At 43.3% G+C, this 15,989-nt stretch overlaps 2 protein-coding genes, 1 long non-coding RNA gene and 1 other non-coding gene across 4 annotated transcripts in view; 3 read left to right on the top strand and 1 right to left on the bottom strand.

Moving 5' to 3' along the window:
* Nucleotides 1–3,031, top strand: part of LACTB2 (lactamase beta 2) — a 30,497-nt gene extending 27,466 nt beyond the window's left edge. The window contains exon 8 of the transcript XR_006652881.3: nucleotides 2,600–3,031. The gene's annotated coding sequence lies outside the window, so the exon portion shown is untranslated. The remainder of the gene's footprint in view (nucleotides 1–2,599) is intronic.
* The window catches only part of LOC139441119 (uncharacterized), a 24,359-nt gene extending 13,318 nt beyond the window's left edge, over nucleotides 1–11,041 (bottom strand). Inside the window, exon 1 of the long non-coding RNA XR_011651533.1 lies at nucleotides 10,937–11,041. This is a non-coding gene — a long non-coding RNA (uncharacterized lncRNA). The remainder of the gene's footprint in view (nucleotides 1–10,936) is intronic.
* Nucleotides 2,200–2,304, top strand: LOC112315771 (small nucleolar RNA U13). The gene has a single exon (XR_002975920.1). It is a non-coding gene; the product is annotated as a small nucleolar RNA U13 (small nucleolar RNA).
* The window catches only part of TRAM1 (translocation associated membrane protein 1), a 25,470-nt gene continuing 20,515 nt past the window's right edge, over nucleotides 11,035–15,989 (top strand). The window contains exon 1 of the mRNA XM_024572124.3: nucleotides 11,035–11,381. Within this exon, the coding sequence (XP_024427892.1) occupies nucleotides 11,259–11,381 (123 nt within the window). The 5' untranslated portion in view covers nucleotides 11,035–11,258. The remainder of the gene's footprint in view (nucleotides 11,382–15,989) is intronic.

The raw sequence follows: 15,989 nt of genomic DNA on the forward strand, positions 1-15,989 counted from the left end.
GAAATCTGATTATATAAATATATGAATGTTTAGTTATGTCTTAACTTGCTTCTCCTCTATTCTTTCCTATCTCTGAATAAAAACACCATTCAGTTGATCAAGCCAGAAAACCTAATAGTCATTTATGTTAAATCCCCTCCTTCATCTCATACCCAGTTCTTCATCAAATACTGACTATTCCATCCCTTGAGTTTATCACTACCTTTTACTCCACCAACACTCCTCAGTCCAGGCCGCCATCCTCTCTTGCCTAGACTACTGCAGTAATTCTTAACTCTGATCTTCCTGCTTCCATTCCTGGAGGGAATTAGGAAATAAGGGTGAGAAGGGCATTCTTAACTGAGGAAATCTCATGCACGGAGCTATGATTCCATATTATTGTTTGCTTTAGGTACCATAGCACACTTCAGGCTGCAGGTGGATATATTGGAAGAGAGGTGATAACAGAAAGTTATCAAACATTGGTAATTGAAGGTGCCTAGGCAACTGAGTTTAACAAAAACAATGGCATTCATTAAGTATCCACTTTGTGCTGGGTGCTGGGTCAGGCATGGAGAAACACAGGGGAACTAAACAGCATCTCTGCTCTCAAAAGAAATTCATATTCTAGTTTTGGAGAGACAGATCCAATATGCAGTGCCATTAAGTTTGTTTGGAGTAAAAGAAGAGTATCTAACTTGGTTGGGTTGTAGAAAGCTGCTTAGAGGAGCCTGAACTCAGTCTTAAAAGATGGGTAAGTGGTAGCCAGGTGAAGAAGTGAGGGATATTTGGGAGATGAGAAGAATTGTTCCAGTTGGAATAGTACATGCACATAAACAGAGATATGGCAGAGCATCACATGCTTAGGAAGCAATATGACTCACCTATATAGTGTCTGTGGGTTGAGGTCCTAGAGAAGAATCTCATGGGAATGGAGAAATCTACTGAGTATCAATTTCTTCCCTTTGAGGTGAGACTGTTCTCTTGGCATATAATACAGCCTGCACTGTTGATATTTTCCCAAGCTGAAGACAATTTTTTACTAGAAGAAATGCTCTGGTTTTACACCACAGAAGTTTTCCCAGCCTACTTCGTGGAACTAGAGTGATCCTGCTTCAGTTTTCAAAAACTTGCAAAAATGCGTAGCACAAATGGCATATCTCAAGATTTTATATCTAAACCTGAAACTTGAAGAAATACTGTTAACCATTCACTCTTTCAGAGCAAACATGTGGTCTTGGAACACTCTTATCACGCTCAACTGGAGCCCTTATTTCAAGTGCAAATGTCTGGTCCCTACCCAGATTTACTGAATCTGAATTTCTGAAGAGGACCAAGGAATGTAATTTTTCCATTGGTTCTTTTCCTACCAATTATAATGTAGCATTGTGTTGTTGGTTTTTATTGTATCAAAGGTCAGCATGAGGTACGCACATATAAAGTCTCTGGGGGTTTTTTGTGCTATTGAGGACAGTTGTGTTTTATTATTCAATGTTCTTCAGTGTCCATGGAACAAAATCTCAAATTTCAGACCTAGAAAAAAACTTCTTTTTTTGTCCTGTGAACTGGTATGTTTCCTTTGTTGGACTAGTGCTTGTCAAATTTGACTAATTCTCAGAATCATCTGGGGAAATTTTAAAACATACACAGCTTCCCAGACCCCAAGCAAGACCCATTCATCAGATTCTCCAGGTTAGGGAGGGTCCATGTGAGAGTGGTAATTACCATGTTTCAAAACCCTGCATGGGACAATATCTAGTTAATTCACCATGTTCACTTTTTGCTTTGGCATCCTGGAAGCTAGTCTTAAACATCTTTTCTTGGAATTCAGTTCTTTGATATAGTTATTCTCCCTTTCTTTCCCCCATTGTATTACTTGTCTCATCTAGTGTGTCTTTAATGAATTTTAACTTCAGAGGAAATAACTTACAATAATACTATCCTTTGAAAAGGACTAGTGGACATGGGTATAAGGGGACTAAATGGTAATGGGAAAACATACAATAAAAATTAAATCAAAAGAAAAAAAATACTATCCTTTGGACCATCATATTCCTTGCAATAGCATTTAAGCCTAAAATAAATCAGTTATTAGTATTACAGAGTAAAAGAACATTGTGAATATAAAAGTTTCATTCAGATTTTATGGAGGCTTCATGGGAAATTACTGTTTGAAAAGCACTCTGAAAACCACTGCTATTAAATGCCGTATACATACTGATCCTTTTGCAGTTCATATGCATGATGATTGGATATTCACGCTATGGTGAGAGATGTGCCTCCCCCAAACCTTCTTTACAACATCGGCACATTACCCGTCTGACATGAAGTAGATAGATGATGATAGATAGATAGATAGATAGATAGATAGATAGATAGATAGATAGATAGATAGATAGATAATAAATGCATGTACATATTTAAGCTTTTGGTACCCCTTTAGTCCTTTCACTATGGGCACCCCAAATACTGAATACATTCTTCTTGTTATGTGCCACCTCAGAGATCTAATCCATGTTAGTGGTGTTAACCATTACCACCATGCTGAGTAATGTCTAGATATGTGCTTGAGCTTGACTCATTCACCATAACCCAGGCCTGTATCTTTTGCTCTCTGCAGGAACTTTTCATTTGGCTATCTCCCAAAGTCCAGACGTGAATGTGAAGAAACTCAATATATCTAAAACCAAGCTCTTCTGCTTATTCCACAATTTTATATTCCTAGTTACCACCCTTCCCAACTCACCATTTGGGTACATAGCATCCCCATTCTCCCATATCCCAAGCTGTATTAGCCCTTGGTCACTCCTATTTCTTTCAATCCCCCCTCCACTCAGCACAGCAATATTTATGCTATAATTTGAGGATGTAGATTCAAGACCAAGAAAATGCTGGTGCTCAAAAGGAGTGATGAATTGCCAAGGAAGTGCGGAGTGGCTTGCTTCACAGGGACAAAGGCCATCATTTGTCTTAGTTTCAAGGACTTAATCCCTTTCTCTCTCGTTCCCTGGCCTAGCCTTCATTTCCCAAATTAAACTAATAATTGATTTCCATGTACATGGCCTATTCCTGTTTCCATTCGTCATGGTGGTGGTGGTAGTAACAGTTTAGTAGTAGTATTCCTCATCTGTAGAAAAGAAATGACAATAAATAATTCAATGAGTTGTTATCGAGATAGGATAGTAAGAAGCTAAGAAAATTTCTTGGCAAGTGGAATAAGGAAACAGATAGCTGAACATAATGGCCAAGCAACTTACAGCCAGGTGCAGATGGTCACCAGGGCAGAAGGCCCTGAGTGTCTGGCAGGGGGCAAAACTGGGAAAACAAGGAGCCAACCCAGAGGATAACCCTTCCCCTAGCCTTTTCTCCTTGGAGACAACATCTAGGAGATAACATACATCTAGGCCTCAGTTGTGTTTCAGCTCCAGGCCCAGAGAAGCAGCAAAACCAGGTGGGTGATGCCAGGATCCCCTACAATGACTAAAGACCCCCTGCCCTGCTGCTGACCAATCAGTGGAGACCATGACCCTGAAAGGTCACACCTGGAGAACTGATGAACCCTCCCCTGAGGTCTCCCCTAAGATTCTCGCCGCAAGAAAGAGATAAAAGCCTCAACAAAAAGAACCCAACCTTAGCTATCCCTCTGGAAAGCAGCCTGAGCCATTCCCTTCCCCCCGCACCCCACCCCACTTCTTTCCTCACAGGCACCAATCTCCTAGACTGTAAGACAATGGGCAACTGGCAACTTGTCCCAGGCTGGGGTAAACAGAGGCAGTCTGCTTTCCTCAACCAGATGCCTGGGCAACTAAGGAAAGCAGTTTCCCATAACCTTGAGAATGGGCCTGATAAGTAGTGTTCTCGTAGCCTTGAGATTGGGTCCAATAAATGGTTCCCATAGCCTTGAGTAGGCTCCCATGAATAGAATAAAGTGCTGTTGTATAATCTGTTGGCTCCTTGCCAGCTTTGTCTGTATTTAGTGTATTAGGGGGTTAGGGACTTCCTGCTGAGAGAAAGGGGCCAGGTAACTTGCAGTGTGACATACAGAGACACATAGGGACACACACAGGGACACACAGCTTGCAGCATGCGTGGATCACCCACCCTGGAATAAAGGCATGTCAAGCATCCCCATGGCTCCATGAATATTCTTCCGTCGGCCCAAATCCCATGAACCTCTCTGGCCTGACCTGTCACAACACACAGGCTAATCCCTGAAACTGTCCCCAAGGCCCCCTTTTCTCTGACTTCCCAGTGAGCTCAGGCAGCCCAACTCAGGCTCTCCTGCTACTACTTCTATGGTAAGCCCTTCCTTGTTTCACTGTCGCCAACTTTTATAAATGTATCCTCATAGTCACCTGGACTCATTGTGAAGTCTTTCCTACACGAAGTCAAGAACCACACACTACCAACTGGCCCTGGGCAGACCCACTCAGGGCCAGGTCCCTGTCCAGTAACACAATGAATATTAAATGTTCATAGTGTTTAGTATGATCCTTGGCACCAAGTGAATACTAGTTGCTATTATTTTGTCATTGTCGTTTACAGAGTACATTTACATATTTCCCTGTGACTATTTCACTTTGACTTAATACCATTAAACTCCACAAAATAACATATTTATTCTTTGGTAAAATCTTACCATAACTTTATAAGATAAAATTCATATACTTCACCTTAGGAGTTAAAATGTAATAATTGTAAATTCCTTAACAAGTTATTTTACAGAGCCTTTGTTTCCTTATTTGAAATAAGGATAACATTATGTTCCAGGTTATTATGAGGATAAAATTAATAATATATATCAACAGTGTTTAGAGGACTGCAAAGAATTGTCTACATTTCAGTTGTTTTCATTTGTGCTGTAAGCTTTGTCTTCAGCTGATGCAATCAAGAAAATAGCTCCAAAGAATCCCTGGCCACCACCCCAACACCTTGGTTCTACTAGGCACTGAGCCATACACCATTTTTTTGATAGCTACAAGATATCAGCTCAGTTCAACCAGTCACAAATTCCCTAAGGCATGAGACCTTCTAAATATAGAAGCGGTTTACGAAAGCATTTTGCAAAGAATGATGCAAAAAGAGAATGACTCGTTCCCTTCAGGTGAAAGTGATGTACTGGGTGGCCTTCCTGGCAGATATAAGTACCCAGTTGCCTTTTGAAATATCCACAAATACGCTGCTCTGTCTAGCATGTGCCAACAACCCAGGAACCACTGACCAACCACTATTTTAGGACCCTCTTGAAAACACAACAAATTCAAACTAAGGCCCCTCCCCCATCTGTGTGTGTTGAGATTTCAGGTATCCATCCTACCATACATCATAGTCCTTGGCCATTGCCTCAAATACAAGTCACTCCACCCATCTATTATTCTCATTCATTTGTGTTCATGCTGCTATTGGTTTTTTTTCTCCCCTGATCCAACCAGCTCTTGCTATTCCTCTACCTCCAGAACCTTTCCACCAGCCAGTTCATGTTTTTATTTGCCAAATATCCCTTCTTCCACACCTTCTGGTAATAGATTCACCCTGTCCATAAGGAAAAGCATGTGACTAAGGTGGGCCACAAAATCAACTCAGAAATGATCAAGCAACCAAGCCAGCCTGGTCTAAGTCTTTCCTTGTGATTGTTCCAATAAAACTTAAAGGGACCATATTCTCTGCCGCGTAAATAAGGTTCATTTACAATAGGGAAAATGAAGCCAAACTGAAACAAGGAAAGAAAAAAACAGAAAGAGATGAAGAAATAGAGTCTTCCTCTTCCTATAAGTGGCCTGAGGTGACTTCTGAAAATGATTTACTGTTCACTGACCCAGAAAACCCCACAAACATGCAAATCAAAAGGTTTAAATCTTTGCGTTCACTTTAAGAACACTCATGAAACTGCTCAGACCATCAAGTATTTGAAACCACTAAGTACCTGAAGGATGTCACTTTATAGAAGCGATGTGTGCCATTCAGTCATTACAATGATGGAGTTGGGAGATATTCCCTATCCAAACAGTGGAGCTGGACACAGAGTCAGTGGCCCAAAAAGAGTGCTGAATTTTTGCTGCACATGCTTAAAACTTCAGAGTGAGGGTGAACTTAAGGGTTTAGATGTAAGTTCTCTGTCATTGAGCACACTCAGGTGAACAAAGCTTGGCACAGAATCCACAGAGCTCATGTACAGATTAACTCACATGCGAGCTCTCCCTGCCACAATGAGAGAGATGATCCTACTGAAAAGGAGCAGATTCTTCCTAAACCAGAAGAGGAGGTTGCACAGAAGAAAAAGATATCTCAGAAGAAACAGAAACTTATGGCCCAGGGGTAAATTCAGCATCAAATAAATTTTAATAAAAGTAAAAGCAGGAAAAAAAACCAGAGTCCTGATGAGGTCAAGTGCCTGATTCTCATTCCTATAATCCACGGTGCGCCCAGTTCCTGGAGCTTTTCTTCCGAATCTGTTAACTTTTAGCCACTTGCATCTAGGAGATATAACTCAAATAATTCATTCCATTGTAAATAAACCACCCTACATTGTCCACCACTGCACCAAACACTTCCATGACCATTTGCTCTACCTATACCCTAGCCTCCCCTCAAACCTCCAATTCCCTTCAGCCCACTTACATGGGGCTGACAGTGTCCTGCTGCTGCAAACCATTACAATGTCATGCTACCCTTGAAACCCCTGTTCCCATGGCTTCTTTCCCTCCACCCTCTCTGTTGTCACTCCCCCTCACTCACTCAAAGCAGAAATCCGGCTCACAGTCTTTCCTGATCTCATCACTGTGTAGAAGATTCTCTACTCTCAGTTTCCTGATTGCCTTGTCCCTAATGATTCTTTCTCCTCCCTCCTTCATTCCAGTGTGAAAAGAGGTGTCCCCTCCTACTGAAGTTAATCCCCTGCCTATGTTCTAGGGGATCCCAAACCTTGGAGTCCATCACTTTTCCCACCTCTCCTCATCCCCCAGTGTCTCCAACTTCTCCCTCTCTTCCCTCCTACCTAAACACACTCAACTGTCAGATCATTCATCAGCAGACATAAAGCCTACCTTAATCCCTTATTCCTCTTGACATAACCTGCTCTCTCCTCCCCTTCAAAGCTCAAATTCTTGAAAGCATTTACACTTCCTGTTTCCATTTCTTCATTTTGCATTCACCACTTTCTGAAACTGATCTCTCTTCTATCAGAGAAGCATTAGCTCAGGTCCTTGATGTGCTAAATAGGGATTAAATAAAGTGAAGTAAGTTATAGGTTAAAAAAGGGAAGGAACCCCATCTTGGGCTCCTTAAGCTTCTAGAGGTCAGTTCCTGGTCCTACCCCTAGCAGAACACAAGACTGGCCTGGGTGGGTCCCAGATGTTCATAACCATTACTAGCCAGCGCTCCTTCAACTGCCAGATCCACCTCTGAGTATCTTCTGCCAGTCTGACCTAGTAGTAAAACCCTATCCTTGTTACCATGGTTGCTCCACTGTGCACTAGATGCCATCTTCCCTACCTAAGGACTTGGCTTCTGCAAGTATCTCCTGGAGAAGAAATTGCTCTCTCTAATCATTCATTTCCTCTGCATGCAAACATGTCATAATAGATTACATCCAAAAAAGACAAAAACCTTCCTTAGACCCCTCTCCAGCTATTTGCCTATCTCTGCCTCGTCTTATAGGAAAACAACCCCATATGAGTTGCTTATATTCAAGCCTCCATCTCACCACCTCCCAATCTCTCTTGAACCCACTCCAATCAGCCATTGATTTCTACCATTCCAAAGAAAAAAACTCTTCAAGGTCACTAATGACCTTAGTAACAAGTCAGGGTCCTAGCAGGAGCAAGTGGCACATTCAAATTGGGTAATTTGGGGAAATTTCCATAAAAGGACTCTTCAAAGGTATGGGCAGGGTGTAAGCAAACCACAAGAGATAGTGTAGTACTTGAGGCTATTAACAGTGGCATGCCTCAAGCGGTGAGAGTAAGGAGTGGTTACCAGAGACCAAGAGACAGCTGTAGGGACAGGGCCTCCTGACAAGCTTCGACCTTCTCTGGAAGATGGCAAGCACGTGGTTCCTGACTGAGTACATTACTAGTACAAGGACCCGCGTTTTCTGCCTAGTGTGCTGGAGCTCCCCCCTGGGCTGGCTGGAACCTTCTCAGACTGCTCCCCAGTCTGAGGCTCTTCCTGCCCAGTCCTCCTTCCTTCCTTTCACAAGTGTCAGACCTGTACTGTAGTCTGAAGGCTTTCCCTATGGACTCCTCTCCCCTCCATAATTCACACAGATTATTGCCAATAAATCTCTTACCATTCTAAGTCTGTCTTGTCATCTGTTTCCTGCAAAGCCCAATTCTACAACCATATATCCTCTGTCTTGCCAAATACAAATGGTCATCTCGGGTCCCATGGCTGACCAGAGTATGGTAGGTGTATGTGACTGAAAGACCAGTAGGGGCATTATCTCACAAAAGAGTCAAAAAATAATTAAATTTTAAGGTATGAAAGAATCCATTTCAGATTAAAAACTCAACTTTAATGGGACAATTAATTTCCAAGTGACCTAGAACACTCCCATTGCACCCTTTACCAAGCAAGTCTTGAAAATACCCATCACATTGGTAATTACTTGTTTACTGTCTGTCTTCCATTCCAGGCATGTAAGTTTCAAGAACAAAAACTAAGTCTTTCTTTTGGGAATAATAAAAATGTTCTCAAGTTAGATGATGGTGATTGCTGCACAACTTTGTAATATATTAAAAACCATCAAATTACACAACTGATATAGGGGAACAATGTGATATAAGTTATATCTCAATAAAGCTATTAAAATATACAATTGAATCATAAGAGATAGTCACAGTAGTCGGTGAAGGTTTCAAAGAGGTCACAAATGAATGAGGCTTAAAGGAACAGCAGGAGTGCCCTGGGGGGAGAGGAGAAAACATTCCAGACAGAAGCAGCAGGCAACACAAAGTCTAGGAAGAGAGCGTTGCTGTAGGGTGTGCGGTGTAAGAAGTCAGTGATGCTGGTACTAGGAGACTGGGAGGTTGGGGCCTATCCAGGCAGGATTTGAGCTAGTCATATTAGCTTTTCTTGAAGAAATAGGGAAATCACCAGAAAGTTTTGAGCCTATTTGAAGCATCATTCTAATGTAAAAATTGGAAGGCAATTTGGAGGTGAGTGAAATTAGTAATCATTTGACCAGAAAAGAAGAAAACAATAATAGCTAATATTTACAGAGCCCTAACACTCTACTAAGCACTTTCCTTGAATCATTTCATTTAATTTTTAAAACAGGTACTACAACGATATTTTTATAGATGATATTATCTCCTTCAAGTCTTCAGGCAAATGCAACTTCCCAATACTGTCCCTATCCCCCTTGCTTTATTTTTCTCTGGGACCCTCATCTCAGTTTAATGGTTTACTTTGTAAATCTTGTTTAAAGATTCTCTCCTCACCTCTAGAATAAAAGCCCATAAGAATAGGTTAATTTGTATTTATCATTCAGTTCTGTATCTCCAGTGCATAGATACCTAATATTTTTAATAAATAATACATAAATGAATGAGGACAATGAGTCTCATAGAGTTTAAGTAACTTGTCTGTGATCATACGGGTAATAAGTGGCAGAATTCTCATTCAAAAACCCACATTCTTACACCACTGAGTGATTCAGCAGAGTTGTAATATTGTAGGTAAGAGGTAAGCCCCTCTTGCGGCATTGCCGCGGGGTTGGGGGTGGGGAGAGGGTAGAGGAAACAATTGTCTGGGTTTCATAAAAATTTGGATGTGGAAAGGTGCTGAAAGGGATCAGTCCCGGATGACTTTGGTTTCTAGATTTGGCTAGTAGGTAAATGGAGGTACAATTCATCAGGAGAAAGAATACAAATGGTTAGAATAGAAAGATGAAGGAGGAGGGCATGTCTAATTCACAAGCCTTTTTGTTTAAGTTTTTTTTTTTCATTGTTAGAGAGAGGGGAAGGGAGGGAGAAAGAAAGGAAGAGAAACATCGATGTCCAAGTACATTAACCAGTTAGTTGCCTCTTGCATGCCCCCAACTGGGCACCTGGTCTACAACCCAGGCAGGTGCCATGCCTGGGAATGGAACCACCGACCTTTTGGTTGGCAGGCAGGCACTCAACCCACTGAGCGACACCAGCCAGGGCCACAAACCTTTTTTATCAACTCTCTAAATTACTAAGAAGTGTTAATAATAATTATGAAGCAAGTAAACCCAAACTGACCTGGTCATCTTCAGTTGGAGGCCTAGTGGATGATGGGGTTGGGTAGGTGAGACCGCATATGAATTGTTATTAAAAAAAAAAAAAAGCTAGTTCAAGCCTACCAAGAATAGGAAAAAGTCCCCAGGAATGTTTAAAATACATGTGTTAATACTCAAATTAATTTGTAAGGCAGATGCTAACACAGAAGTCCAGTACCCTTATGTATCTAGGTTCTAGTCGTATGTTCATATTATCTTTTGTATTATTTTTTTATCGTTGTTCAAGTACAGTTGTCTCCATTTTCCCCCCACCACTCTTCCTCACCCCACCGACCCCCACCTCCCACCGTCAATCCTACCCCCCTTTGGCTTTGTCCATGAGTCCCTTATATATGTTTCTTGACAACCCTTCCCCTACTTTCCCATTATCCCTTTATCTTGATGGTGCCTGTGGCTTTCAAGAAAGTGACAATGAGGATCGTAGGGTGTGGGTGGAGGTGGAAGATGGTGTAAGGGGGGTAAATAGTAATGGATTAAAAAGTAAACTATTGAAAAATGACAATCAACACAGAAGCAGGCACTGACACCTAAGCCCAGGATGTTCTGCAGGGCAGGTAAGCATGCTTGTGACCCTAGACGCTCAGCACGTGGCCGCCAACCGCCCGGACTCAGCCTGTTAAACTCGCGCAGGAAGCTCGCGCCTCAACCCTCTGCTTGGCGCAGAGCAGGACGCACAGCACTCAGGCTCCTTACCCTCCCCAGGCCTGGGCCTCCGGCCTCCGGCCCCCAGGCGGCGCTGTGGGCTCGTAGGGGCGGCAGCAGCCCAGGCCAGCGCCGTCTCCCTGCTGCGCATGCTCGTGCCCGCGGTGGGTCGCTTTTTTTTTTTTTTTTTTTTTTCCGGGCGGCCCCGGCGACTGCGTACTGGCTGTGGGATGGGAAGTGAAGCCCCAGCGAGCAGCAGCGGCTGGGCTGTGAGGAGCAGCCTCGGGGAGGCGGCGGCGGCGGCTGGTCGGTGAGCTGCCGAGAAGAGACGATCTGGGGCAGAGCACCTGCAGGCGCGGGCGGCGGCTTCACCATGGCGATTCGCAGGAAGAGCACCAAGAGCCCCCCGATCCTGAGCCATGAATTCATCGTGCAGAATCACGCGGACATCGTCTCCTGTGTGGCGATGGTCTTCTTGCTGGGGCTCATGTTCGAGGTGAGCCCGCTCCGCGCCCCAGTCGCCCGGGCGCCCCCTTCCCGGGCCACCGTCGGCCAGGGACCGCGCTGGCTTGGGCGGTAGGGAGGTGCCGGCCCCCTGAGGTTCGGGCCCGGGGCAGCCGCGTCGCCCCCCTCTTAGGACGCGCTGCCCTCCCCTCCGGTCGCCGCCCCCCCCCCCAGCTCCGGCCGCGCAGTTCCTGGTTTCCCGCGAAGGGTTACGTGGCAGCCGGCGAGGGGCCGGAGGCGCGGGGGCGGCTCCTGCTCTGCCGAGCTGGCTGCGGGCGGGTGGGCGGGTTTGGGGGAGATGGCCGGCCTGGTCCCCGGTCGCGTCCCTCTGGCGAGGTCTGGGGCCAAGTGGAGGCCAGGCCTGGGGGGCCCGGAGAACGCGCGGGCCTGGGGTGCGAGTTGGGGGTCCCGGTAGCACGCAGGTTGGGGTGAACGAGAAACAAACGGAGCCCGGCGTGTGCTGCCCCCTGGAAGGGCGGTGCCCGTGGGGCAGCAAGGGATGGCGCGGGTGGGCACGCGGAGGCACACCGATTGTTTAAATTCTTGTTCCCCAACTGGTAGTATCTCCAGCCCCACCCTGAATATACTGAAAAGATTGACAAAGTAGTAGTCTGTTTGGGGGAAATGGACGAGTTCAATTTCCAGGAAACTTCATGTTATCAAAAATTGCTTATGAATTTTGAAATCATGTTTTTAGTATAGTCAGCATCTGTCCACACAGTGCAAATCACGGCTTATAATTAATGGCTTCATATTTGAGTTAGGAAAGTTGAAAAATGTAAGGATACTTGGGAAGCTTTCCCAAACTGAGACTAGAAAAGAGGAGTTACAGGTTTCCAAGAGGAATGACTGTTTTTTTCTGGAAGGGGAAGTTACTTTCCAGGTACTCAGGAATCTCGGTTGTGTGGGCCATGCAGGTTTGGGAAACATTTACAGTTACCACCACCTTGTAATAGTTTTGGACGTTTGTTTATTTTTAAGCATGACTTGTCTTAATGCCAACATTTTATTTCTTAACAAAGAAAAACAACTTAATTTTATAGAAACCGGCAGGGAAGTGGAATTTGATATTCAGAAATTGTGCTTTTATCTTTTAGGCACTCGGTCAATGTTGCGATCACACGCCAACCTTTAACAAGTACAAAATAGTTAAGTCTGTATAACAAACAAAAAAAACTGGCCTCATTGGTGACTACTTAATTAAAAAATAAGATATTCCTGATGTCGCATACAACATAGAATTAAACAGTTCATTAGAGTTCCTGGTAACCTATTCAAAATATATCTGATAAGTCATTTTTTCTTGTAAATGGAGAAAAGTGCTTTAAATGTCCAGAACTGTCATAAACACACTAATTTCTACTTTTTAGTGTATTACATATAGCTGTAGTATATTTTATTCCAAACTAGTTTGTCTTACTGTTGTAAAATTAGTTTAACTAAGCCATTGCTGGCTGCATTGTGTGGCTCAGGGGGCCTAGGAATGTGATAACTGGTTTAATTTTTCTATAAACATCTTGGGGATATGTAATTTGTATTTTTTTTTTCTCTTTTTATTCTCCTTAATGTCACATGCTAAACTAGCTGGAGGCCAGACTTTAAATTTTATTTGGAAGCCTAGCATAAAAGTATAATCTGTTTTTTTATTCGCTTTTGGAATTTGATACTAAATTTTTCTTTGAAGAATTGCACTTGTCATTTGTAAGGGACTTTTTTTTTGTTTTTTAAGATTTTACTTATTTATTTTTAGAGGGGGAAGGGAAGAAGAAAGAGAGAAATCTTGCTGTGACAGAAACATAAATCCAGATGCACCCTGACCAGGGACGGAGCCTACAGCCCAGGCATGTGCCCTGACCGGAAATTGAACCAGCAGCTTTTCACTTTGCGGGATGATGTCCAGCCAACTGAGCCTCACCAGTCAGGGCTGTGAGGGATTCTTTAGAAGTTGTCTTTATGTAGTGGGGACCTCATATACTAAACTAGAAACAGGGATGTGTTTATGTGTTGATGTTTATATATATGAAGTCTAAATAAAGATTAAAAAATGGAATTTATTCAATCATCTTTATTAAAAATAATTGTATGAAAACAGTGTTACCCAGGAAATTAATGCTATCATTCGACCCCAATGCATCCATAATTCAAATTGTAACAAGAAGCATTACTGGCCATTCACGTGACCTTTATATATCTACCATAGTATAAGCAGCTCACTTTCGTGTCACACCCCGGGCTTTATCACACAGACATGATTTGTTTCCAGATCCTGAAATCTAGTATAGCAGAGGCTCACCTGGAAGTTACCTGCTGTTCGCCTCTCATTCTACTGCTCATATGCCCGCTCTCCAGCTCTTCCAAGCTTCTATGGTCCCTTGGCCCCCTTTCCTTTTCTCTAGTACATTAGCCCCCTCATTGCTTTGCTTTCCCTGCTGACTTGACTTATCTATGCTCTCTCCAGGCCATCAGTCAGCTTCCTTTCCCATTTGGTCTTTCTCCCCATTCACCCTGCAAATATCCATCCATCTTTCCAACCTGCCATCTGCCTCTACTGTGTCTGCCCATTCATGAATTGTTAAAAGTTGCCCCCACACAACGTCATAAGTCTTGACCTGGCATCTGTCACTAGGCACCACTTTGTTCCTCTCTATTCTTCAGTTTGCTATGATGTGGCTTTCGCCCTCACTACTTTGTTGGAATTACTCAAGCCGTGACCACTGATGACATCTTAAATTGTCCAGTCCATTGCAGTCTTTTCCTGGCACGTGTCTTTATTAACCACACCTTTTGAAATGTTTCTCCCTTGGCTTTTGGGGCATCAGGCTCTCTTCATTCTCTTTCTGCCTCTCTGATCATTTCTACTTTGCCACCAGCTTTTTCTCTGCCCGCTCCACAATTTTACGTCCTACTTGTCTATGAATACTATACCCTGTCCATAGATGATTTATGTACTTCCACAGCTTCAAGTAAACACTGCCTGTAAACAGAGACACCCAAATCTTTAAGCTAGGTCTCCCTGCCGAGCTTAGGCTTTAGCTAGCTGCCTACAGAAATCTAAGTTTATCTAGAACTTGGTTTCTTCTCTTTTCCCTCAAACCTGCTATTCCTTCCGTATTCCACATTTTTATTAATAACATTATTCTTCACTTTATATAAGCATTGATACATAATCATTGACTCTTGCTTACCAAGCCTTATTCTGCCTCAAAAGTCCCACCCCTATCCCACTACTACTGCCTTAATTCGTTCAGGCTTTATTAGCTTTCAAGCTCTTTCCTGTAAAAATTTTGTACTTGCATACTCAATCCAGTTTATATTTTCTCTAATATTTATTCAGTAATGTTGATCCATCGCCTAAGTATGTACCAGCCCTCATGCTGCTGTCTAAGCATGTGGTGATGCGCAGAAACAGGCATGGGGTTTATGGGGCTTACTCTCTAATGAGCGAGACAGAAATTAGTAAAATAATCACGCCTAGAGTATGTGTTTTGAAAGGCAGGCAGTACTCTTAGATAATCTCACAAAGCGCATGACCTGCTCTAAGAAACAGGGCAGGCTTCCTTGAAAAGGTATGATTGAACTGGGGCGGAAGGGGAAGGTTTCCCAACAGTTAGCGTTTCAGGGAGCTTTGCACACGCACAGCAGACCATGTGGTCGGAGGAATGCCAGGAGCAAGGGAGCAGGAGATGGTCGGAGATGAGGCTAGAGGCCCAGGGGAGGGGTCAGACCATGTACTGTTTGTTGTACCGGCCACATTGGAGATTTTGTTTATCCTAGAAAGAACTGGAAGTCAGTGAAGGATGTTCGGTGGAGGGAGAGCAGGGGAGCGGTGTTAACACAATCAAAAGATGATTCTGGGTGCAGTGTAGAGTATAGACCTGGGGGGACTTGAGAGACCACTTCATAAGCCACAGCCAGCCACCTTCCCAAAGAGCACATATGAACTTCCCTCTCCTCAGAATTTTCCGGTCATGCTAAAATAAAATCCGCACTACTTAGCTCACAAACAAGGCCCTTTCTAGCACTTGGTAGCTTTTCTAGACTTCTACCATTCTGATGTGTGCCCATGCCAGGCCTTGGTTTATTGCTACTTGACTTCTGCGCTTTCGATCTTTGCCACCTATGTTGCCCTCTTCATCCCCCTAGTCAACTTTTCTGTTCCAATGAGACAGCTCCCTTACCCTCACCACGTCCTCTGAGAAGCCTTTCCAGAACATGCCTCATTCCCCACCCAGGAAAAAACCAAAAACCAAAAATGTGTGTTTATCTTGAATACCCATTGGCACTGATTCTACAGTATTATAATTTGTCTTCCTGGCCCAAGTACACTCCTAGTCATCAGGGTTTATATCATTCATCTTTCTTTATTATATTTTCTTGTCTAGCACAGTGCTTGTACCTATAATTATTAAGTAAGCATTCCAGTTTTCTGTTCTGACCACTTTAGTTTTACCAGTAGTCAGCCCAGTTAAATATTTATTGACTACTTAGCTATGCCAGGTGTGTGGGAGAGTAACACACCCAACAGAGCCTACCTTTGTTTTGTTTTTTTAATATATTAACTTTATTAAATACAGTGCAACAAATACTATGTACTATCATG

Source organism: Desmodus rotundus, chromosome 8 (assembly GCF_022682495.2).
Source record: "Desmodus rotundus isolate HL8 chromosome 8, HLdesRot8A.1, whole genome shotgun sequence".
Lineage (NCBI taxonomy): Eukaryota > Metazoa > Chordata > Mammalia > Chiroptera > Phyllostomidae > Desmodus > Desmodus rotundus.